The 22,862-nt window shown below is 57.1% G+C and overlaps 4 protein-coding genes across 7 annotated transcripts; all 4 read left to right on the top strand.

The window, feature by feature from the left end:
• Nucleotides 1-551: 551 nt before the first annotated feature.
• On the top strand, nt 552-9,807 carry ABB37_04610 (hypothetical protein; the record flags this gene model as incomplete). The annotated part of the gene is made up of 1 exon (XM_015802336.1): nt 552-9,807. Exon 1 carries the CDS (start codon nt 1,231-1,233, stop codon nt 9,805-9,807), a length of 8,577 nt encoding a protein of 2,858 aa, XP_015658780.1. The 5' UTR covers nt 552-1,230.
• Nucleotides 9,808-10,344: 537 nt separating this feature from the next.
• On the top strand, nt 10,345-11,717 carry ABB37_04609 (hypothetical protein; the record flags this gene model as incomplete). Of its 2 annotated transcripts, none has more annotated exons than XM_015802335.1 (1): nt 10,345-11,717. In XM_015802335.1, exon 1 carries the CDS (start codon nt 10,377-10,379, stop codon nt 11,715-11,717), a length of 1,341 nt encoding a protein of 446 aa, XP_015658779.1. In that variant the 5' UTR covers nt 10,345-10,376. The 2 variants fall into 2 exon arrangements, with proteins under 2 accessions (XP_015658779.1, XP_015658778.1); XM_015802334.1 differs by having other exon boundaries at nt 10,372-11,717.
• Nucleotides 11,718-12,063: 346 nt separating this feature from the next.
• ABB37_04608 (ADF/Cofilin) lies at nt 12,064-12,620 on the top strand (the record flags this gene model as incomplete). 3 transcript variants are annotated; one of them, XM_015802333.1, is made up of 1 exon in its annotated part: nt 12,064-12,620. In XM_015802333.1, the coding sequence occupies exon 1, from the start codon at nt 12,201-12,203 to the stop codon at nt 12,618-12,620; it is 420 nt and encodes a 139-aa protein (XP_015658777.1). In that variant the 5' UTR covers nt 12,064-12,200. The 3 variants fall into 3 exon arrangements, with proteins under 3 accessions (XP_015658777.1, XP_015658776.1, XP_015658775.1); XM_015802332.1 differs by having other exon boundaries at nt 12,066-12,620; XM_015802331.1 differs by having other exon boundaries at nt 12,145-12,620.
• A 2,003-nt stretch (nt 12,621-14,623) lies between these two features.
• Nucleotides 14,624-21,478, top strand: ABB37_04607 (hypothetical protein; the record flags this gene model as incomplete). The annotated part of the gene is made up of 1 exon (XM_015802330.1): nt 14,624-21,478. The coding sequence occupies exon 1, from the start codon at nt 17,369-17,371 to the stop codon at nt 21,476-21,478; it is 4,110 nt and encodes a 1,369-aa protein (XP_015658774.1). The 5' UTR covers nt 14,624-17,368.
• Nucleotides 21,479-22,862: the final 1,384 nt, after the last annotated feature.

Raw genomic sequence — 22,862 nt, 5'->3', positions numbered from 1 at the left:
CAAGAGAGACAGCTGCCGTGCGGATTCGTTTATTTATTTTTGGTTTCCTTCTCAGCGCATTCGGGAATCATTTTTATCTTTGAATAACGGGCGGCTGCGGTGTTCGCTAAGAGACGTACATAGCCGCAATGAAAGAGTCTTCTACAAATGTTCTTTATTTATTCATTCTCATCATGGTTTTCTAGAATACAGCAACTCACGTCGCGCTGCTACATCTCATCTTCACCGTCTGCAGGTCTGCGACCATTGCCGCTTGAACGGAGCTGATCTTTGCGCAGGTAGCAGCTCTCCCATCATTTCCTGTCGATCGCTGACGTGCTGAAAACGATGATAGCTTTTTTTCCTGCTGACTTGCCAATGGTAGAATGTTGTATTTCTCCCCACGTGTTCTCACTCTCCTTCTTTTCTGTGCTCGCCTTCTTTTCCACGCGGCCGTGCCTTTACGCCGCCTCTCTCTCCCTCTCTACTGCGATTCTCTGCGGTTTCATACATGCTTGTTTTTCCCCTGGCTTCCGTTTCATGACGCACTCTCTGCACATTCTCTCTCCCCAGCGACGCGTCACAACCTGCTGTATTGAGTGTTTTTCTTTCGAAAAGATTTCTTTCTTTCTCTCTCTGTAACGCCTCGCGACTCGCATAAAGGTGTCAGTCATTGCTGTTTTTGTTCTTGACTTTTGTTTCCGTTTTGGCGAAGGGATGTTGATGCTTTAAGCAGTTTTGGACCTCGCCTTCCATTCATCCTGTCGTTCACTCCAGACGCCCCCCTTCTTCGAAATTTGAGCTCACACGCTTCTGTGTACTATTAATTCTTCATATATATATATATTATTGCCTTAAAAAAACTCTCTCTATACACTCCCACACTCCCACACACACGCTCCTCGCTCATCACACGAGCAGGCGAAATACCAACACGACGACAACAGCGTATTATGTGTTTTGCTCTTCTCCATAGAAGTTACTTTTTTTTTGGTGTTCGCTGAACTTTGCTGTGCGACATCCGACCTATTTTCCTTTTTTTGCATCTTCCGCTGCTGGCGCGCTGCGCACCGCACACTTATATATATATCAATACATCAATAAACTCTCTTTTGTTTTTGTAAGGCTGCTTCTTCCTCTTTCTCCCTTGTTCTGCGTCACGTGTGCTTGTGCCGACGCGAACGTTTCTATCTGAAAAGCAAAACACCCAACCGCAACTATCACGTCGTGGAGAGACAAGTCAACGCGACCATGTCCACCAAAGCAGCGGCAGCAATAGACGACGACGAAGCGCCGACCGCCTCTGCCGGCCACACCTCAGACAAATCGGACAGCGACCCTTCTTCGCAGAAATCATTGCACACTACCGAAAGTGCAAGAGGCGAGGTCGGACTGGTTGACAGCGCCGTGCACACGCCAAAGCGCACCTCACTGAACGTGGCCGCCGGGTTCCAGCCCTTTGCGACGGCCAATACATCCTCGCCTTTCCGCTCCGTTCAGCGGATCTCTGTCACAGCTCCTACGACGCTACAGGAGTTTTATCCGTCAACGTCATCTAATTCTTCAGATCAGCGGTATCATCCACAGCAACTGCAGGAGGACGGGGGTGGTCAGCGTCACGGCACTTCGAAGTCCCCAGAAGCCGTGTCCACGCAGCGAACGTTGCCGAGCGAGGGAGCTGAGACGCCGCGGGTGTCACCGCAGACCGCAGCGCCGGTGAGCACGTCGACGTTGACAGAGCCAACGTCCCACACGCCTCCTGACGCTAGGAAAACCGCAAAGCGAGACGCTGCGAAGAAGAGCGCCTTGGCAGCCGCAGCACCGGCTGCAGCAACAGCAGCAATCGGCGATGCGAAAGGCGACACCGATTCTTCTGACCCAGCTCAAGGCCTGCCGAACAATGAACGTAACCAGCGAGGGCGGTTTCACGTCTCGACTGACTTGTACGCACCCCCGCATCTGGAGCGTTCGGCTTCGAAAGCGGAGTCGTCGGCGTACAGCGATGACTTCGAGGTCGGTGAGGACGATAGCGACATTTCCGCGCGTCTCGACTCACCGGCCTTCTTGCCCACGCAGCCGCGGTCACAAACGGCTGAGGCGCTGCAGCCCTCCCAGCGAAATACGTCAGCGGAGCCTACGTCAGCCACTCCGTACCGCATCCCTCCCACTTCGACACCCCTGCCTTCCGTGGCCGAACCGTCCGTAAACTACTCCCGCGGTGTGCCCAATGCTGCCACCAACTCCATGCCAGTCCAACCGAATCGTACCAACGGCCGCGCGGGTGCGACAACGCCGCGGGTGCAGTACGTAGAGCTGAGCGATGAGCAGCAGGAGCGACGTCGGGAGGGGGCCCTGGAGAAGCAGCTCCACGCGTGTCTTTACGACAAGGAGAGACAGGTGCTGGCTGTCTGCCTGCGGCGCTGGTACACGGCGATGTTTCTCCGAGCTACTGCAGACTCGACAGGGAAGCACGGCAGGGAGGTCGCCTCCCGCTCCGCACCCACACCCACATTGGCGGTCACCCATAAAGATAAAGAACCAGCAAACGAGGACGACAAGGGCGACAAGAAAAAAGAATCGAGCGTCCCTCAGGTGTCTGTGGGAGTTCTGCCTCTGGCGGAACCTGCAGAGAAGCGTCGGAAAGCGTCGGCCAGTCGTGAGAACACCTCGGCGTCTGCGCGCAGCCCTACGCCGCTCTTCACCTCGCAGATCAAGACGTACGCACATGTACACCGTACACCAGATGGTCGCGTGACTCCGGTGCGTGCACGGCGCGCGGGAGACGCAGACGGCGACAGCGGTGCCTCCTCCGAGAGTGAGGGGCAGGAGCTGGAGGTGATGCGGACGGACGTGCGGTGGGTGATGAAGCCGTCGGCCCGTGCTGCTCCCTCTTCCTCCAACTCGTCCTTCTCGTCGCTGTTCAGCGACCCCGACTATGAGGCGTTGCGGCGCACAAAGGAGCAGCTGACGGAAGCGTACCGGAAGAAGATGGCGGCGAAGGGAAAAGCGAACGTTGCGGGTGCTGGTCGACCGCATGCGCACAAGGACGCTAGCACGCAGAGCGAACAACGGGCAGAGGGAACCGGGCAGCCAAAATCGGATGATAATTCCACGTTGGTCGACACGAATACGTCTTCTACAGTACCTGCGGAGACGGCTCCTCCAGTGGACAGTGATCGCGATCACGCCACTCCGCCGTCCGCCGCGCTGCGGCACACGTTGAGGCCCGCCGCGCCCCTGTCGAACACCGTGAGCATCGACCGTGAGGAAGAACTGCGCGACGCGGCTGTGGAGGGCGTATGCGCAGTGGAAGAAGACGAGGATGATGGTAGCACCGGTGAGGCAGCGGTGCAGCCGACACAAATCAGCAACTGCAGCAACGGCGACTGTGCAGACGTAGCACGGCCGGAGTCTCCGCTGAAGGAACCGCGAGGTACGCCACCGTTCTCCGCCTCCTCGCCGTCTCCATCGTCGTTGCAGCCCAACTTCTCGCAGGCGCACTCCAGCCAATCCTTTTCCAAGGAGCCGAAGTCGCCCGTGCAGAGCCTATCCGCGTGGGAGTCCGCCCTCGAGGCGCCTGCGGCGGGCGCTAACAATTTGGTGGTCGCCAGCGCTGCCGCTGCTGCCGAGCCTGTGGTGCCCAGCGGCTTTCGTATGGAGATGCACGAGGCGCCGCGCTCCCATTCCTCGGGTGAGCCGTCCGGTGAGGACGGGTTGGCGGACGAAAGTGCGGAGGAGGGAGCTACAGAACCATTGGAACCGCAGCGTGAGCAGCAGCATTTAGCCGATGCAAAGACACCATTTCCGCCGTCGGAGACTTCCGAAGAAGGTGCGGAAGAGGAAGCGGCGAGAACGCCAATAAAGGAGAAAGGGAAGAACGCTTTGGCAGCAGCTGCGCCAGCGGCAGGAACAGCAGCGGAGGCGGCGCTACCAAATCAGATCCTTCGCGACACCACGCTCCCAACCATGAGAGACGGCGACGACGATGACGACGACGACGACAACGCGAGCGCCTCGTCGCACACCACAGAAATGAACAGAGACGTTGTTCAAGAGGAGGCAAAGAACGCAGCACCAGGCTCATCGACCTCGCACCCCACATTATCGCGCGTTAACGAGACTCCTTTCTCTTCGGCGGCATCGTCCACGTCCACTTCTACATCGTTCTCTTCGTCTCGTCCTCTTACTGTAGCCAGCGCGAGTGACGTCGAGGAGCTCGCTTCTCATCTTTCACAAGAGGCGAGGTTCCGAGTGCAGCAGATTCTTTCGGCGTGTCCTCCTTCATCGCACCCCTACTCCTCAGCAGCAGCGGCAGTACCCACTGAGCCAACTGTATCTTTGTCAGCCCCCAACGCCACGACCTCGTCATTGCCTGGAGCGCCGCACACGTCTCAGTGCAGGTCACCATTGCAGGAGCGGCGCTCCCCCAGTTCGCGCTCTTGCACCTCTCGCTCCCTGCTTTCCTACTCGCAAGGCGCACCGTCGCATCATTCTTTCCCTTCCTCCGTCCCTGCATGTGCGGGCAATCGGGATGTGCCATGCCAGGGAGAGCAGCTGCGTAGCCCGTCCTCCGCCGCTCCGTCTTCTCATTCCCTTCCACCGCAGCTGCAGCATCCGGCACGTGCGGAGAGTCGTGTGGCAACACCGTTGATGACCACCGAGGAAACGATGCTGCCTGCCCCGTCGATCGCCGAGCTGCTCTCCGCTGTGCTAGGCAGCGAGGAGACAGGCACCAGGGAGAGTGGAAGCGCTGCAGCCCTCGGCAGCGCTGAAAGCAGCTCCACGGTACCCTCTGCCGAGCACGACGCCGATCGTGAGGCGCGTCACGCGAGCCGGCGTCATCGCCCGCGTCCCACATATAAGAAGTCGCGGCTGCCCAAGACACAACTCGCCCTGCAAGTGCTGCGGGCACGCTCCACCGCGGCTGCTGCGGGCAGGCCGGCAGCCCCGTCATCACAACCGGGGGGCGACTACAACGCGGCGGTGGCGGCGGCGCCCTCCGTGACTTTCCCGGTGTCCATGTACGGCGTGCTCGGTTACAGACGTGATGCGGAGAGCGGAGCAGACCCAGACGAACTCGCGCCTCTGCATCACCCCTACGATATTTCAGATGCGACTCTCCACCGCAGCGGGCCGCAACATGAATTGTGGACTGGCGTTGGGATGCTGTACAGCCGCCTTCTCCGTGGTAGACAAGGTCTGAAGGATTCTGCCTCGGCTCCGCGGGGCCGTGCGGGTGGTGAGGCGGACGATTACTTGTCGGGCTTGCCTCAACAGGAGCGCTATGACACACCAAACGTGAGCGAACCTGCACAGCAAACGGCGAACCCAACGGAGGTGGACCACCTCCAGCCCCACCGCCAAGGGGATCGGGAGAACGACGAAGACGCAGCCCAGCAACAACGGCAGTGGGCGTCAGCGGAGGAGACATCGTCCGCCAGCGACGGGGCCGTTGGTGCGACTCCTGCGCAGCAGCGGTCCGACAGCGACCGCGTCGGCTTCTCAGAAGGCTCCTCCATCCTACCGCCCTTGACCACACACATTAAGGACCGAACAGGAAGCGCCGCGAGGACACCGTCAGCTTCCTCGCCTGCTTCCTCCGTGGCGAGGACCGGCGCTTTACTATCGAACGTGCCAGCGGCGGGCCGCACATCTTCACCCAGCGCCTTCCAGGCAGGAAGTGCAGCGTCGTCCGGACACAGCACGAACCGCAACAACGCGACTGCCTGGCAGGATGAGCGGGAGCATGCAGATTCGCTGCATGGTGCTGCGGACACCTTAGGCAACACCACACCAAGCAACGACGCGAACTCCATCGACGGAAAGGACGGCTATGCGGCAGCAGCAGCTCGAACAGGTGTGTCCGTCGACTTCCATGGCAGCGGTAAACATAAGGAGGACGACGTGCCGATGGAGGGAAGTGAGGCGGAGCGCGGAGCACAGAGTAGCAACGACAATGGAAGGCCGTCCAATGACGTTGTTGCTGCTGGGGAGACGACAATCGCCGTGCAGACGGGAACAGCCGATGGCGTCGCTCATCCAGATTTCACGTTAACGAATCAAGATGATGCCGTGGAAAGGGATGGGAGGGCGGGTGCAACTGACTTGTCAGGTGGTGCCGATGATCCCGGCCTGCCGTCTGTCCACGTACCGCTGCTATCCCCGCAGAGTGATGGCCCGTCGTCCAGTAACCCGCCACGACCAGCCAAGAGTACGCAGCGACGGAACTCGAGTGGCGTGGAGGAGTTGGCTACTACTCCTGTTGCCGAAACGCCGAGTTCAGGTGTCCTAGCGAGGTTCCCCGTGTCAAGCAACTCACTCACACCAGGAGACCATCTCCATGAGGCGGCAGCCGCACCCATTCATGTACCGCCGCTGTCACGGCCGCAGGAACTGCCGGATCAGGCGAGCGAGGTCAGCGGCACGCATCCTACAACGGGCGCTCCCACCCCCGCCTCGTCTGCTCTCCCTCGCGAGGGGGCGTCGGTGGCGTCGCTGCCGGACAGCCCGACGTGGGGCAGTGCAGCCGCAGCATCGTGGCAGCGCCATCCCGTTCCAGCAGCGATTACAACACCAACGCCTCCCCCCATGACCTCCTCGGCGGACGAATTCCTCTCGTCGGAGCCGCACCATCGCCGCCGTCCATCCCGCACACCGCGCCTTTCCGACGCGGAGGCGGACTCCGCCGTGCCCTCCTCTCCTCAGCTGGAAGAGCAGTACTTATCTATCCAGAGTGTGAGGCGTAGCGATCCGGGCCCTGTGGTGGCGGAGGGGGAGGCGGATAGATCACCCGCGGAGAGCGGAGACGCACGCGAGCCGACACAGGCGCCGCAGCAGTCGCCGCGTGCTCTTCTGAATCCTGAGGCGCAGTCTACTGCCCGACAAACGCGCTCGCCCCGCAAGGACCACCATGTGATATCTACAGCCAATCGGTTGGCATTTGGCGTGATGCCGACAACACAACCGTATTGTTACCAGGACTTGCTCAATAACGCAGCGGGAATTGGGAAGGGACTCTTTGCCGACGATGTTTCCGCGTCTTCCTTGACGTCTTACGACGCTCATCGCGGTGCTACGCCGGACTTGGTGAACAGTGCGCGACGCGTCTCTCACAGGTCGGATTCACTCAACTTTTCTTCCCCTTCAGAGTCTGACTCAACAGGAGGGGCGGCGGCAGCACGGCAGAAGGCGCGGCAGCGGAAAGAGGCATCACTGCTGCCGAGAGGGTCGGCGTCAGGGCGCTTGCGGGGCGACGCGATCGCTGCGTCCTCTGCGGGCGATCGTCTCGAGCACAGACGCGACGGCGACCGTCACCGGCACCGCTCTTCCCACCATGGCCGTCACGGCAGTCGCCACGCACAGCGGCATCCACATCCGCATGAAGAACGAAGCCCGTCCTCCCACCCAAAGCTCGATGCATCGGCCGCTGAAAGGAGAAAGAAGGGCCCCCGCCACGGTGAGGGAAGTGAACATGTGAGGAGAGAGAGGAGGCGGAGCACCCCAGTTGCGATGCCGGGCGGCACAAAGGAAGAGGTCAGGGCGGACGGAAAAGACCTGCGCACTGGTGGTCGACTGCATCGCTCTGCCTCCTCCCGGCACCGGCGTTCTTCTCGTGACAGCAGTGAGTTCACTTTCGGCAGCGAGCGTCTGCCTCAGGAGCCGCCGCCACCGCCGCCGCCGCCGCAGCAGGGTCATCATCACCATCAATACGGCAAGCGTTCACCGACGCAGTTAGATCCGGAGAAGAGCAGAGCTGCGGAGGAGAGCGAAAGCGGCATTCACGGTAAGGCATTGCGTCCCAGCAAAGACAACGCGAGAGAGGGACGGACGCTGGGTGGGCATTGTGTCGACCCCCGCGATCCGCGGTACGTCCGGCAGGAGAGTCCGCTCTCGCCCACCGTCGCCAGACTCTATCCACAGCCATCGTACGCGCCGACCCATCCGTATGAGTGGCAGCCCGCCACACGCCACCCTTTGCTCTCCGCACCGCGGAAGGATCGAGCACGCGTTGCACCGGGCAATCGGAGCTCTGCGGTACCTTCTAAAGGAGGCCTGGTCGGGTTGGTCGGCAAGCCACAAAAAGGACTTGCAAGTGAGGGGGACGGGGATGTGCCTTCCGACCGAGCCGCACGTGCGCCCGGGGGTGCGCAACACCATCATAGTCACCGCGGCCGTCCACCCCACCTCAGCAGCCGCCACCTCTCTTCCGCCCTGACGCATTCTTCTGCGTCATCCTCATTCGATAGTCGTGGCAGCAGCGGCAGTGGCAATGCTCTATCGCTCTCCCCACACGGTGGTGGTCGTGGTCGTACGCGAAAGGTTTCCGCTCAGCATGGAAGTGATCGCCTCCTGCAAGACCACCGCAAAGTGCAGCCAAGTGATGACGATAAAGGTCCGAGTGAGGCGGTGGCTAACCCATTGGCACATGGTTCGCTAACACTGACAACACAACAGGAGAGTCTTTCACACCGCAGAGGAGAGCTAGAGCGAAACCGGCGCGAAGAGCCGCACATGCAACGGCACCACCACCGTAGTCCACGTCTAGAGTCCCCTGCGCATGCGTCTTCAGAGGCTGGCGAACCGCTTCGGCAGGGCAGCGGCTGCGCTGATGCCGTCGGCGACGTGCCCACTGCTGCCCAACCAGGCGATCTCTTCTACCAAGACGACGACGGTGTGTACCACCGCATACGCGATGATAACGAGCTGCGCAGCATCCTCGCCGCCGCCGCCGCCGCTGCTGGCTCGCCTTGTGGCCCTCCTTCACATCGACCCGCCCGTCCCCTGTACGTCGTGCACTACCCCGTGCGCTCGCCTTCCCCCGGCGCGCGACGCAGCCGTTCTCCGCCGACGCAGGTGCTGCCTCGACGTGCATGGACCATCACAGACCCGAAAAGCTCGCTGGGCTGCAGCCGCCTCAACCCGTACTGTGAGACGTGCAGGATGAAGTACAACTTAATATTTGTGGACGCCAACATGCGACCGTTGCGCTGGCCGTCGCCGCAGTCTGCGGAGCTGGAGCAGATGGGCGGCTGCCGCGTCCACAGCGGCTACATCTTTGGCGAGGGCGATTCCGCCTTTACGCAGCCCGCTTCACTAGCAGAGCAGCGGGAGCGGGCGTTGTACACGCGAGAGTGGCCGGCGCTGCCGCACACCCGTCATGGTCAGCTGCTGGTGAAGGAGGAGGACTTGGACCGTCCGCTGCGCCAACTCACGCCGCCTCCACGTGGACGCTTCATCCCGGTCACGTACGAGACGCACACCGCGGCGGCGCGGCGAGATCTGCCTTCATCCTTTGTCACCTACTCCAACGGCGGTGCTGCCGCCGCGGCGGAGGCTGTGGCGAGCGCGGCGCCATCTTCCCCGCAGCGGCGAGATCCGTTGCGATCAGCGCCACGCGAGAGAGCGCCGTCAGCGGCACGAGGACCGCTGCACCAGCGGGAGGAGGATTTACGCCGCCTCTACACGGCCTCCTCCACGCCGCCTGCACCGCCACAGAGGCGGTCACCGCAGGGGAAGCCACGCTTACCGTTGCCGAGCAGCAGGGATGGAACAGGTGAAGTCGAGGGCCGCGGTCGTGCTCCTCCGGCAGACTTCTCAACCCAACGTCGACGCAGCGGAGGCGGCGGCGAGGGTGTGACCAGTGACGTGGCCGTCGACTCCGCTGCCGCTGCGGCGCAAGTGGCATCTCTGCGAAAGGAGGAGCGACGGATCAAAAAGGCGTTGAAGCAGCTTCTCTGGCGTGACTTGCCGCAGCAACGAGGAACCCCAGAGTGGGACCACTACTTGCGTTCGCTGAGCCAAGAGCTGCAACGGCAGCAGCTGCTGTAATATTTTTTTCCTTTGATACTTGTGTGCATGCTTTAAGTAGCGTCACCCGAACAACACGTTTGGCGTGGAATAGACGTAACACGGAAGCAGCTCCTTCGGGGAAGCCCCTCTCAGCTTCAAACGCGTGGGCTGATGCGGCTACAATTAGAAGGGCTTGGACAATACACCTGATTTAAAAATATATGCTAACATCGTATATCGCAGCTCTATTGCAAATAGAAAGGGAAGAGAAATCGACACCAAACGAGGGGCTTTCACGTAGGGGTTGATGAGTTCCGCAAAGACACCACATCGGTCGCGTCACAAAGTCTGATGTCGGAGATACTTGTGACGCGTGTGTTTCGAAGGATTGCAACCACCACAGCAAAGAACACCGCTGCATAGATAGACTCTTCATTCAACTGCAATTGTGAAGAATGTGGTGGATATTCTTAAATAATAAAATGCAGTGCAGCAATGTTGGCAACGCTGCGTAGATGAACCTGACTTCTCCTAACGATCCATCACCTCTCGTTCATCTCGGCATTCAACTGTCTAGCTCCGACCCCTTTCTGTTCAACCGAAGGAACATGGCGGATGTCCGTCAGTCCGACGACGCGGCAACGTGCCCACGTCTCTTCTCTGTACTGGGCGGTGCGGTGACTCGGGCATCCCTGCAGCAGCTCCAGCGTGACATCGACGTGATGATGGAGGTGCCCGACGCCCCCACCTCTACACGATCGGCGAGTCCGACCTCCCACAACGCCCCGGCAAAGCGCACCCCGAGTGTGCAGTCTTGGCGACGCGTGCTGGAGGCGTTACGAGCAGCCCGCACGAACACTGACGACGCCGATGCCAGTGCGAGCACGTCGGCAACGGATGTCCCAGCGCCGTCTGCATCGTCTGCGCCACCAACACAGCTGCTGTCTCCTCATGGGTCGGCCGCATCCGTACGTGACACCTTAGTTCATTTGTTGGGCGTCTCCACTGGTTCCGCGTTGTATCGCGAGTGTGTGGCGGCGCCGCGTCGACGCGTTCGGCATATGGTCAAGCAACTCGCTCAAGCGGTTCGCACGCAGTACCTCCGCCGTCTTTCACTGTCGGAGCCGGTGGATGTGCACGTGCAGCTGTACCCATCTGCCGCTGAGGCATCGTGCTCTGCCGTCCCGGCCGCATTGCGTGAGAACAAAGGCTTCTGTGCCGCCATTACCGTGCGCCGTCTCGCCGACCTCGCCGACGAAGCCGCAGCTGGACAGCGGCTGAAAGAGCGCTACATGAACGTTGCGGCGCAAGGGCAGACGCTGGCCAGCGCATTGGCATTCTGGGCGGACGTCTCGTATGGCGATGCGCCACCGGCTGCGCTGGCCGAGTATCCCCCGTTGGGGTTTGAAGCAGAGGATTCGGTGAATGGGGCAGCGCCGCTGACCCGCACAGGCACCACCATGAGTACAACAGAGGATGATGGGCGGCGGTTGGGCCAGAAAGCAACGCGGCCAACACGCGTGGGAGAGGAAGAGGCGGGAGACGAGGTCGCGAGTTCATCGTTGCTGCTGGGGCTACCGGAGCGGAGACAGCAACTCGTTCCCGACCCGTCAGGGCGTCCAACCTGGATGCAGCCGAGCCTTCTCTCGTCGCCCTCCACGGCAGCAAAAGGGGGGAGGTCAAGCGCCGACAGCCGGCAAGGGGCGGCACTGCCACACCTGTCCTACTCCCCAGTCGGCTTGGTGGCGGTGTTGTATGTGCACAGCTCCGGCGTGGCCTATGTGGGCTACCCGCCTGCGCCGCAGGGGAGAGAGGAGGATTCTGAGGCGGACACGTCGTCACTTCCCACCGCGGTGACACCGATCGTTGCGGCTAGGCCGCCTCTTGTGTGCACGTTGCCGATGCTCTCGTCTACGGGCTTCACGCGAAGCCTCTTAGGACTCAGCTAGAGTAACGGGCGAATAAAAGGGAAAATCCCCCTCACTGACGGGTCCCATTTACATGCATTAGAAGAAGGAGTAACAGAGAAAACGACGGGGCGCAGTGCATTTTTTCCTTCGTTTTTGCGCTCCTTTCCTTTAGCTGAATGAAGTGAGAATTGCGGATGACGTGTGGTTCGACGGCCGCACTCTCGACTCTCGTCGCAGATAGGTGCCACGCCAAGCTGACCACCCCCTTCCGTTGTCTCCTACGGTCGCTCGATTTGCTCCTTCTCTTCACGCCCCTTTTCATCCTCCCCTCGTCGCCTTTGACGCCGACTACACCCCGCGCTGCGTCGCTGTCGTCGTACTCCGTCAGAGTTTTTTTCAACTGCATTTCTGCCTTCATCCTTCTACATATTTTTTTTTTCATTCGTGTTTTCATCGACATCGTTCAGCAAACAAACAAACAAGCACACCCCCTCCCTTTTCACCATTCTTCACCACGCAACCATGGCTATGTCTGGCGTCACTCTGGCGGACAACGTCCGCGGCGCAATCAGCGACCTCCGCATGAAGAAGAGCCGCTACGTCGTCCTGAGCATCGGGGCGGATGGCAAGAAGATCGAGGTGACGGAGATCGGCCAGCGCGACGTGTCCTACACGGACTTCACGGCCAAGTTCTCGCCCGAGAAGCCGTGCTACGCCGCCTTCGATTTCGAGTACGACGACGGCGGTGCGAACCGCGAAAAGCTTATCCTCATTCAGTGGATTCCTGACACCGCAAAGCCGCGTGAGAAGATGATGTACAGCGCCAGCCGCGATGCGCTGAACGCCGTGTCGGAAGGCTACCTCCCCATCCAGGCGAACGACGCCTCGGAGCTGGCGGCGGCGGAGGTCGTGCGCAAGGTGAAGTCTCATCGCACCGCTTAAGAAGGATAACAAAGAAAAAGAAGGCAATGCCGAGAGGAACGAAGGGGCGGAAGGAGCAACGTGGGAAAATGAATGAGAAAAGGACTTGCTGGTCGCACATCGAAGTAGAAGCGCACACGACTTCTCAAGCGCGCTTCAAAGGCGGAAGATGGCCGGCGGCTGCACAGGATCCTGTGGTATAGTGTTTTTAGATGCTATACAACACATTGACCGGGTCTGATCGGAAGAGAAGGGGGTGGAGTACAAGGCACCTCAAACGCCGCGCACAGGCGCATATGTTTTTCTTCCAATTTCTTTAGAAACGAAGAAAAGACACAAAGTAATGTACGTTCTCTTGGGGAAACATTTGCAGGTGCGGTGAGATGTGCATAGTACGTGTCGGTGGAGGTTTCTCGTAGGCGGTTGTGGCGAAAAGAGTGAGTACGCAGACGCAGAAGCTAGAACCAAACCCCCCCCCCCCAAAAAAAAAAAATAGCGCATACACGATGGTGCGCAGTCAATCGCACGCACTATATTTTACTATTACTGCCTTTTCTTTCTCTGCAGTTTAGAGTGCGTGTGTGATGGGGGACTTCCGCGTTTCGTTCCAATCTTTTATCGCCTGCTTTTTGGAGACGTGCTCCGCCGTCAACGCGCGTGTGCATCGTCTCGCTCGACAATTTGTTGTGCTGATGAAACTCCCTTTTCTCTGCTGTCGAAAGGGTGCTTCTTTGTCGTGAGTTTTTCTTGTTTTGCCTCCAGACGCAGAGACGCAATGCGAATGTGTCGTATACCGTTTTCTTTTCTTTTCTTTCCTGTTTTCTTTTGGAGGTATCGATGCCCGTATCTGCGCAGCTTCATTGTGCGAGAAACACAGTTGCTTCTGTTCGTGGTGCATTTCTTTATGGTTTGCTGATGCGTAGTCGACTGCAAAGGAGGGAAAACCGCCGTGTCAGCGGAAACATTTTTTTTTTTCTGGATGGAGTGCAAATACAAAGCGGAGTGCTGCTGAACGATCCTCAAGTGTAGTCGCATCTTTCTCTCTCTGTTAGTAGCGCCCTTCCTTTTCTCTTTCTTGGCTCCTTTCAATCGCCTTTCCCGTTGTCTTTATATATTATTCCCTTTTGTCTATTTTCGGCGAAGTATTTTTATTGCACACGAGAGGAGCTGGCGGGTGTGCAGGCGTCGCTTGTGTGTGTGTGCGGCCACCGACGGCGTCTCCCTCTTCACCACCCTCCCCCCCTTCCTCCTCTCTGCTGTCTTGATATCTCAGAAAATGAGGCAAAAGACACTCTCCAAAAAAGATTCAACAGCAGACACGAGTACACAAGTTTATATATATATATATTTTTTCTATAGAGAGAGAGAATCAAGCGAAAGAAGAGAAATCTGAATTTTAAAAAGGAAAGAAGAAAGCGGTGAAACCTTTTCTTTCTCATTCATCGTTTACGTCCCTCTTCTTTCGGTATCCGTTTTATCCGCGAGGACCTTGCCACCACAACGGAAGCAACCCGCGAAGCAGTCTTCGTTTGGTGACACGGCAGTGAAAAAAGATAAAAAAACATCTAACAGCAACGGCAGGAGCGCGTTGATCGATCTGGCAACAAACTGAATGATCTCATTTATTTATTTGTGGTACACATTTGCTGAGCGAGATCGCAGGCGCTGCACAGCTGGCCAGCTCGTCACAGCGTGCAAGGGCAGTGAATTGCCGGTGCTTCTGATCCCAGCGAAGAGTTGCCGCACGCGTTTCACTTCGTTTTCACCGAAGTGCATGCGGAAGCGCTAATGAGGCGAAGTCCATTAAAAGGGAATGGATTAAAACGAGGGTGCACGACGCTGCACGGCCAAACGCACATCGAAACATTCTTCTCCTCTTGCCTTCTTCTTTTTTTTCTCTCTCGCTGATTTTTTCTCATCGACTTTTTCTATTGCGTCATCACCAACGTGGTGTCTTGCCTTCTTCAAAAAAAAAAACCCAACACCTTTTGATTACTGCAAACACACCCACACTTATGCAAACAGAATCGCTATTAAGTAATTACTGTAATCCGCCTTACGGTTACTTACTCTGTAGAGGCGCACAACCGCGTAGGAGAACAAGAAAATAAGTTTCCACATCGGCACGAGGGGGCTTGAAGTGCCTTTTTTTTTCTAGTGTGTGTCTGTGGCAACTGCTCGGTTCACCTTCCTCTCGCTTTTACCTCCGCAGTTTCCTTGTGACCGTTGGCAGCACCGCGCACTTTCTGAAAGCAAAGAAACGGCTCTGTTTTCCCGCCCTTTACGGTCATAATAGCGTGTTCCTGTACACGCAGCGTATGCAGTGCCTTGAAGTTGTGCGTGTGCTGCGTCTTCGTCCTCTCTCTTCTCTTTTTTCTTTTACGTTTCGAATTATTCGCGCGAAGAGGAGGAGCGCGCCTAATTAGCTTCGTATCGACATACAATCACGCCGCGCACGTGGGTGTACCCGCTGCACGTGCCAAAAAGAGGAAGAGAAGAGAGAAACGTACATTATTTTTCGGCCTGAGAGTTCTCAGCCGCGTGCAGCTCCTCTGCCATTTTCGCTGATTTCCGTTTCGTCTTGTCTTGTCTTTTTTTTTCCACTTCTCAAATATAAAAGGCTGTGTTTGCACGACCTCACACGAGCACAAGCACAAGCACACACGACGCTGTGTGTGTTGGATGTGTTTCCTAATCCTGTATCCACGCGACTGAAAAACTGCGGTGCTTTTATGGATTTCTTTCTTCTTGGTTTCTTCTGAAAAGTAAAATAAAACCCCACACAGCTTGAGCTGAGGACCTTTTTTAATTTCTGTACTTTTCGCGCTCCTTCAAAAACAGCCTCTTTTTTTTCCCGTTGTGTTCGCTGGGGTGTACTGAAGAAAAAAACAAAAAACCGCAGAAGATATTTTACTCAATCGTTTCTTTTGTTTAGTTGTGTTCTTGTTTCCCCTCCCCCTCCTCCCTTTACTAGTCACACCGCACTTTTCAGTTCTTCGGTACCCCTTCTCTGTCTCCGTAAGCTAACGTCATATCTTTCTGTATGTGTTTTCTGTATTCTTTTTCTAGTTTCAGCTCTTTAACTTCCTTTTTCTTTTGTTTTCTTTGAAACGTGAGCTCTGTCCAGTGTTGTGCCCTTCACCCGCTCCTTACTTGTTGTCCTCGGCGGCCACCGCTGGCGCATTATTCCCCCTTCTGTCCTTCTTTTGTATTTGGCTTTTTTTTTTACGTGTGCGTGCTGTAACGACTTCTTTTTCTCTCTTGTGTTTTTCTTATCTGTTCAACTTTTGTACAGTTGGGTGCAATAACGGACGTTCGCGTTCTTCTTTCTGTTTCACCCCCATTTCCTTTTGGTAGATTCTCCCGCAAATTCCACGGGTTTGCTAAAGTGTTGTGACGGCAACGGCGCCGGAACGAGGCGACACCGCGCAACTCCACTTCCACTAATATCGTTTTCCGCCGCTGTACAGCTTCGGTAACCGAAGCTTTTTTTTTGGGTTTTGGTTTGTTGTTTCGTGCCCTTTCTGTTGTTCTTTTTCTCTTCTCTTTCCTTCTCTTCTTCATTAACGACACCCACGCAGAGTGGAGCCCTCTCCGCTCCTGTGCTCGCCATTTTACTGCGACGACTCATTTCCCCTCATTTTTGTGGACGTCGAGATCAAAAAGAAATCCTTTAGATATATTTTTTTCTGTCTTGAGTGGAACGAAGTTGAATAGCTCTCTTTCTTGTTCCCCCCCCCTGTATTACAATCGTGCGGTGACCGTTGTCAACGGTAGTGCTAGCCACATAAACAGGAAAAAGCGAAGCTGTTTTGGACAAGAAACGTATACACATAGAACACGACGAAGAACTCAATAATATATAAAGAAAGAAAGAAAGCGCAGCCGAGCTGCATCCAAATCGACACGGAAGTTTCTCCCTTGCCGATATACGTTTATCTCCTTCAACATCGCCTCGTTGCGTCTCATCTGTCTCGCATATACGGGCACCCGACTGGAATTTTTTTTGTTTTGCTTGAATCGTTGCAGATAGTCCCTGTTCTTTGGCTTCTCGCATCGCCTACCAGATAGTCCTAAAAGAAAGAAAAAATAGCACTAACAAGTACGTCTGTCGTATCAGGCGTTGGAGCAGGACAGAGACCCTCTGAGCTAACACGGCGCAGTTGAAGACGCTTTGAAATAAAGGAGTGTCTTCCTTCTTGTTTTGCTTTTTCTTTAAAACTTGTTCTTTCCCGCGTGTTTTGGAAGTTTATCCGGTGTTGTTGTGAACCCCCCGCCCCCCAAACCGAAGAAGCACTTTTTTCTTTGACGGCTTCCCGCTGCTACTTTCTACCTGTACTTTGGTTTCTGTTTCCGGTAATAATTCACTGACGCTGACCGCAACGTGCGCTTGTGTGCTTCTCCTTTTTCTTTCTTTCTCTTCTGCTGCTGTTTTCGGCACTAGGGTTGTGTTGTTCCTTCGTGGGGCATCTCGTGTCCAATAGGTTTCTCTGCCTGTCCTTATAATCCTCCCTGTCATCAGATTTCTACTTTATTGTGTCAGCCGTTTTGCTCTGTTTTTATTTCGTGGGTGCGTTGCGGCAAGAAAGAAATCAGTCGGCGTCTGCGTGCGCACTTCGCCCCGCCTTTTTCTTCTTAAAATCGTCTTTTCGGAGGCCGCGTTGTTCCTTTACTTTTTCTTTTCCTTTTGCGTTCTGTGAGCGACACTTGACGTGAAAGTGTGGACGCCGCCACCGTCGCCGAAGATCTGAGCTGATACTTCGGGTGGCATGCTCCCCTCTTTTCAGCACTTCGCGCAGGACGGCGCACGCAGTCTGAGCTCCAACGTTAATTTCGCCTGCCTGCGTCCTCCACACTGCTACGAAGACTCGCTTTCCTCCGGAACAGCAGGGCGCACGATTGTCGTGGAAGATCGGCCGTCGCCGGCTGCACTTCTCTGCATTTCGGTGCCGCTGCCGATGAAGGCTGCGAAAGAAGACATGCAGTTCTTGACGGCGGAGCGAGAGGTCGCGGGGCTCGTTCGCAGCCCTGCCAGTCGGTGCGCTCCTCGAAGAAAGCTCGATCAGGTCAGCAGCTCCGCGGAGTTTCCGATCAGTGATGCCACACGGTACTTAGACCTGTGCAGTGACACATCGGCGGCAGAGAAGGACGAGGGTGACACGGACAGCCGCAATGAATTTGACTGCACCTCCATCAGCAACGCCTGCGACACGAGTGTGAACACGTCCGTTGCTGCGTCGCGGCAGGCCGGCTGGGGCGTTGTGTGGATGCACGTGTTTCCGCAGCACATCGCCGGTTTTCTCACTGTGCGAGACGTGGTAGAGGTGTCGGCGGTGTGCCGCACGGCGCAGGAGGCGGTGCGGCAGCCGTGGGTGTGGCGCTCGCTGGCAGCCTACCACTACGCCGTGCACCCCGTCAGCGTCGAGCGCGTCTTCTACGCCGCTGCGCAGGAGTGGTCGACGGACGTGGCGGCAGCCGGAGGGTACGACAGCGACGTCTATCAACGGCCAACACGGCTCATTGCGTGTGAGCAGCTCGTGGCCTCCACTTCCCCCGTTCTACGCCAACCCCAGCTGACACCGCGACCACAACAAAACATTGAGGAGGACGCGCAGGCGTCGACAATGTCGACTGCGACTGCACCGTGGCTGATGGGCGACAATGCTGGGACCTCGGCTGCAGAAGACGCCGTGGAGGTCGGCGAGGAGGAGGCAGACAACTCTAGTAACGACGGCGAAGGCCCGGATTGGGAGTTCCCCTCTACGCAACCACCACGGACCACCCGCGAGGAGGACAACGATTTCATAGAGACAATGGAGGAAGAAACAGCGGAGAGATCAGCGGTGATGGCCATCGCGCCTTCCAGCACCACAACGGATGCCGCCACCACGGATGCTTCCATTGCTGCTGCTGCTGCTGCTGCTCAGTTGGCTCCCCGCACATCGCTGGCCTCCGGCTCCCGCTATCTCTGGCAGACCACCGCCGCCGCAATGCCGTCCCCCTCAAGCCCCATCTCCTCCCCACTTCCCGAGGGTGCGGGTGAGGAGGACAACGCTCTCTATCCTTCTGCGACGGTCGGTGTTGTTGTGCACAGAACGTTGATGCCTTCACCGCAGCTGATGGCTGGTTCTGGTAGCCCCGTAACCGGCGCGAATTCTCTTAGCGGGCTGACTTCTCCTCGTTCTCCTGCCGCCGCCGTTGCTGCTGCTGCTGCTGTTAACGGTACATTGTGTGCAACCCCAATCGCATTGACGCATTCGCAAAGGTCAACGCCACTCACGCCCCCGCTTCCCGTATACACTACTATTGCGACGTGTGCGGACGGACCCACCTCAGCCGTTGAGCAAAGGGGCGGCGCGGGAGATAAGTGCCTGGCATCCAGTCGGACAGCAGTACGCGAGGAACTGCCGCCGCCCTCGCCGGCGCAGCTGGACAGCTCGTCTACGGAAGGCATCCTCTTTCATCCGGAGGAGAAGGGAGGCGAGGACGCGATGACGCAGTCGACGCCTTTTTCGTCCCCTACGCTGCTCTGTCAGCCCTCCTACACGCTTGGGGTGACCAACAACGTGCCTGTGGCCAACGCGGACGGCGGCGTGGCTTCCCCTGCTTCGTCTGCTGCTGCTGCTGCTGCGCCTTCTTCTCCTGCTGCCTCTTCCCCTGCCGTCGTGCCGATGTGCTGCTACACGCTCTGCCGCGCCACCGCCGAGCGCACGCTGCTCCACCGCAAGCCAAACTTTCCGTGGTACTGCTTTAGCCGCTACCTCTATGCCAACCGCGTCCAGGCAAGCATGTCGCGCTGGGTGGAGCTGTCGAGGCGTGCACGTGCGGAGTTGTGTCGCGGTGCGTGGGACGCCGCCTACGGCAGTCTCAGCCACATCATCCACGACCTCCTTCAGCAGGGCAGCTGCCGCGGGGTGGAGCACCTCCTCCTCCTGGCCCAGACATTGGTACGTCGCGCCTCTCTCTGCTGCCATCGCGGACACGTGCACCTCCTCGCCGCCTTCACCGACTTCTGCACGGCGGCGCTGCTGTGCCCGGACAGCGTGGCGCCGTCTGACATGACGGAGCTGTGCGCACGGGAGGGGCTCTCAACCTTGTCGCCCGAGGCGTGGATGCGGTCCTACGAGGACGCCGCCCAGATCGCCTCGCCCGTTGTGCTGCTGGGGACATTGGCGCAGGTGCCGTTTTTGTTTCCTCAGCACCGCATCCTGTGTCTCTGCGGCTGTCTCGCGGCGTACATGCGGGCCTACCGCGTCTCCGGGCAGTCCCTCCACCATTTGTTGTGCCGTGCAGCGGAGTGGGCCACGCCGGGCACGGTGGAGGAGTTGCTCGTGCGAGCGCTGCGAGAGGTGGCGCAGGCGCAGCAGTACCCGCAGCACGCCTCTGCCTTGTACGTCCGCAAGGCGTGTGCGACGGCGGACTACGCCCTCTCCCTCATGCCGCTGCAGGTGCGGACGGCGGTGGACGCGCTGACAAGTGCGTGGGTACGGGACTGCTTCAGCACCGAGGCTGCCGTGTACGGCGCGGCCATGACGCAGTGGGCAGCACGGGCCCCCGAGGCCGCCGAGTTTGCGGGCACGACGGCGCTGGACGTGCGCTGGCTTGCGTGGCTCACCTACGAAGTGCAGACCTTTGTGTACAAGGAACTGACGGACAAACCGCCCGTGAGAGCAGCACTCGCTAGCGTTTTGTTGGCCTTGACCGCACACGATCGCGCAGACGGCCTCGTGCGCATCGCAGCCCAGTACGCGAACTACGAAACACGCACCGAGGACCTCGTCCCCCCGCTACCACGCCACGCTGACCGACGTCGCGTCACGCAGCACCTGTTGCATAATGCGTTGCATCTAAGTCCTCTGCACTCCTCGGCGGCGCTGCTTCTGTCACGCGTGTACGCCGTCGCGGAGGACGAGGAGGGCGAGGCGGAGGGCGGCGCGTCGATGGCCAGCGCGGTCTTGACCGACTGCATCCATCGCTGGGCCAGGCGCTTCAGTCTGCTGGAGCTGGGCAGCCCCTCTACCCGTCTCACCGCCACTGCTGTCACCGCGGCGGGCTCCACTGTACCCTATTTGCACCGTCGCGAGCGCAGCCCTGAGGTGTGCTTTATCCCGTCGGAGTTGCTGGTGGAGCGTAATGGCTGTCTGCACATGGTGGCTGACCTTGCTGAGGCAACGGAGCAGCACCAAGGCCTCTCTTACCCGTATCAGATGCGTGCGGCGATGGCCATGGATCGCGGCTACCACCTCGCGGCCATACTCGAGATGGGCCGCATCATAAAGCTATCACTCGACGTCAACGATGTCGCGCTGCGCGTGCGGTTTTTGCAGGACGCGACGGAGCTGCCGTCAACGCGAGCTTCACTAGTGGCAGATGAGGCGTCAGCTGCCGCCCTCACACCGACCCAGTCCTTCCCAGCTTCTTCACTCAGTGCGTCCTTCGAGAGCTCTGTGCGGGTGCAGGACGCTTCTTCGCCTGCGCTGTCCCTCGCGTCCCCTCCGTCGCCCTCGCTGGGGAGCGCACCGCCGCTGCGATCGACGCACCGTGCGTGTCTGGCGAGGATGTCCGGCCTTCTGACGCTACTGCATCCGCCCGAGGCTTTTCTTCGAGAAGAGTGTGAAGGCGACAGCACCGGCCTCGTGGGCGCGTTCGGAGGAAGCCAGTCGTGCAGTCGCCTGCTGTTTTCGCGCGAGCTGCCGTCGATGGCGACGCGCGAGTTGGGCAACGATCATGTATCTCGTGTGGCGAGTATGGCTTTCAGTGAGGCAGAGGGCGACGTTGTGCTGCCGAATGGTGTTAGCGCTGTGAATGCCGCACATGTTCGTGCGTTCTTGGAGGATCTTCTGAGCTGTACGAATGATGCTCCTGGAAGTGTAAGTTAGCAGACGTTGACGCGCTCCCCCACCCCCTCCCACATATGTCAACGGTTCTCAAAAAAATGAGAAGTTCAGTTGTTTATGTGGGCTTTCATAGTTCGTTTTTGCGTTTTCCTCGAAAAGCTTGCTTTACACACGGACGTACACCCTGAGATCACCGCACCTGTGCGCACCCGGCCAGCGCCGCGCGTCGCCTGTTTCTTTTCCCTTTCTTCGCATGTCGGTGTGTACGCGAAACACCTAATAAAATTACATGTTTTTTTTTATACCCCTCGTCACGCGAGTGATTACATCTTTCTTCTGTTGGTAGTCTTTCTAAACTCTCTTTGCATTAACACTTTGCTGGTCTTTTTCATCGGATTGCTTCATTCTACTTTTTTAAAATATACATATCTTCTGTCTCGCCTACTATGTATAATTGCTATTTGTCCTTTCCATTTGTTTCTGTACGGCTGATTGCTTTCTTCTTTCGTTTCTGGACTGTTTGCTGTGATTGCCTCGGAGGTGAGAGAACTCTTGTTGTGCGGCTCTCACCTCTCCTTTGTTTATTCAACACACACACACGCACATATATATATATATATATACAAATATAAATTCTCTTGAGTGCTGTGATTATTATATAAGAGGCAAAACTGCCTACATGCTTGATGCTTGTTTCTTTCATCGTTTTTCTCCTTTTGTTCTTCTCTTTACCACTTAACCTGTACGTTGCTTCCTTTTGTTTTGATTTGCTGGACGGTACTTGTCTTACTAACGCGACTGCCAGCGCGTATCTCTTTGCTTTTGTCGATGCTTGTATTTCGTCCTTTCTATTTTAATGTCTATGCTTGTAAGTTTTTTTCTTTTAATGCTTTGTGTCTTCTTCTATCGATTACGCTGTACTTTAACTTCTCGTGCGTGGAGTATATATACATATATATATATGTTCTCCTTCGTTTTACTGTCGATTCGTTTGCTGTTTTTGTTGTCCCCATGCTTGTCCCCCCCGCCCTCCCTGTGGAGCCGTTTATATATATATATATATATATATATATATATATATATTACATACATTGCCTATTGTCTTGTAGAGATCCCTTTCTTCTCTTCTTTCTTCTCGTCGTTGCCGATAAACAAATACCCAGAAAACCTAATACGCGTGTTAAGAGGGCGGAGGGGCGAAGACAGTCTCCGGCGAAAAGTCTTCGGATGTCTTTCTTTGAATTATGTAAATGCTGTACTAACTAAAAAAAAAGTCGACATCACCAAACACTCTACCACTGGCCATACCCTCAGCAGCAGAGTGCTGCACTCGCCTTCGCACAAAGGCCTCCTTTTCTGTTTCTCCCCGTTCTCTTACTTTGCCGTTCGTTGTCGTTGGTGTGTGTGTGTGTGTGTGTAGAAGCGA

This window comes from Leptomonas pyrrhocoris (assembly GCF_001293395.1).
Source record: "Leptomonas pyrrhocoris isolate H10 chromosome Unknown, whole genome shotgun sequence".
Lineage (NCBI taxonomy): Eukaryota > Euglenozoa > Kinetoplastea > Trypanosomatida > Trypanosomatidae > Leptomonas > Leptomonas pyrrhocoris.
This window is presented reverse-complemented; position numbering and strand designations above follow the sequence as displayed.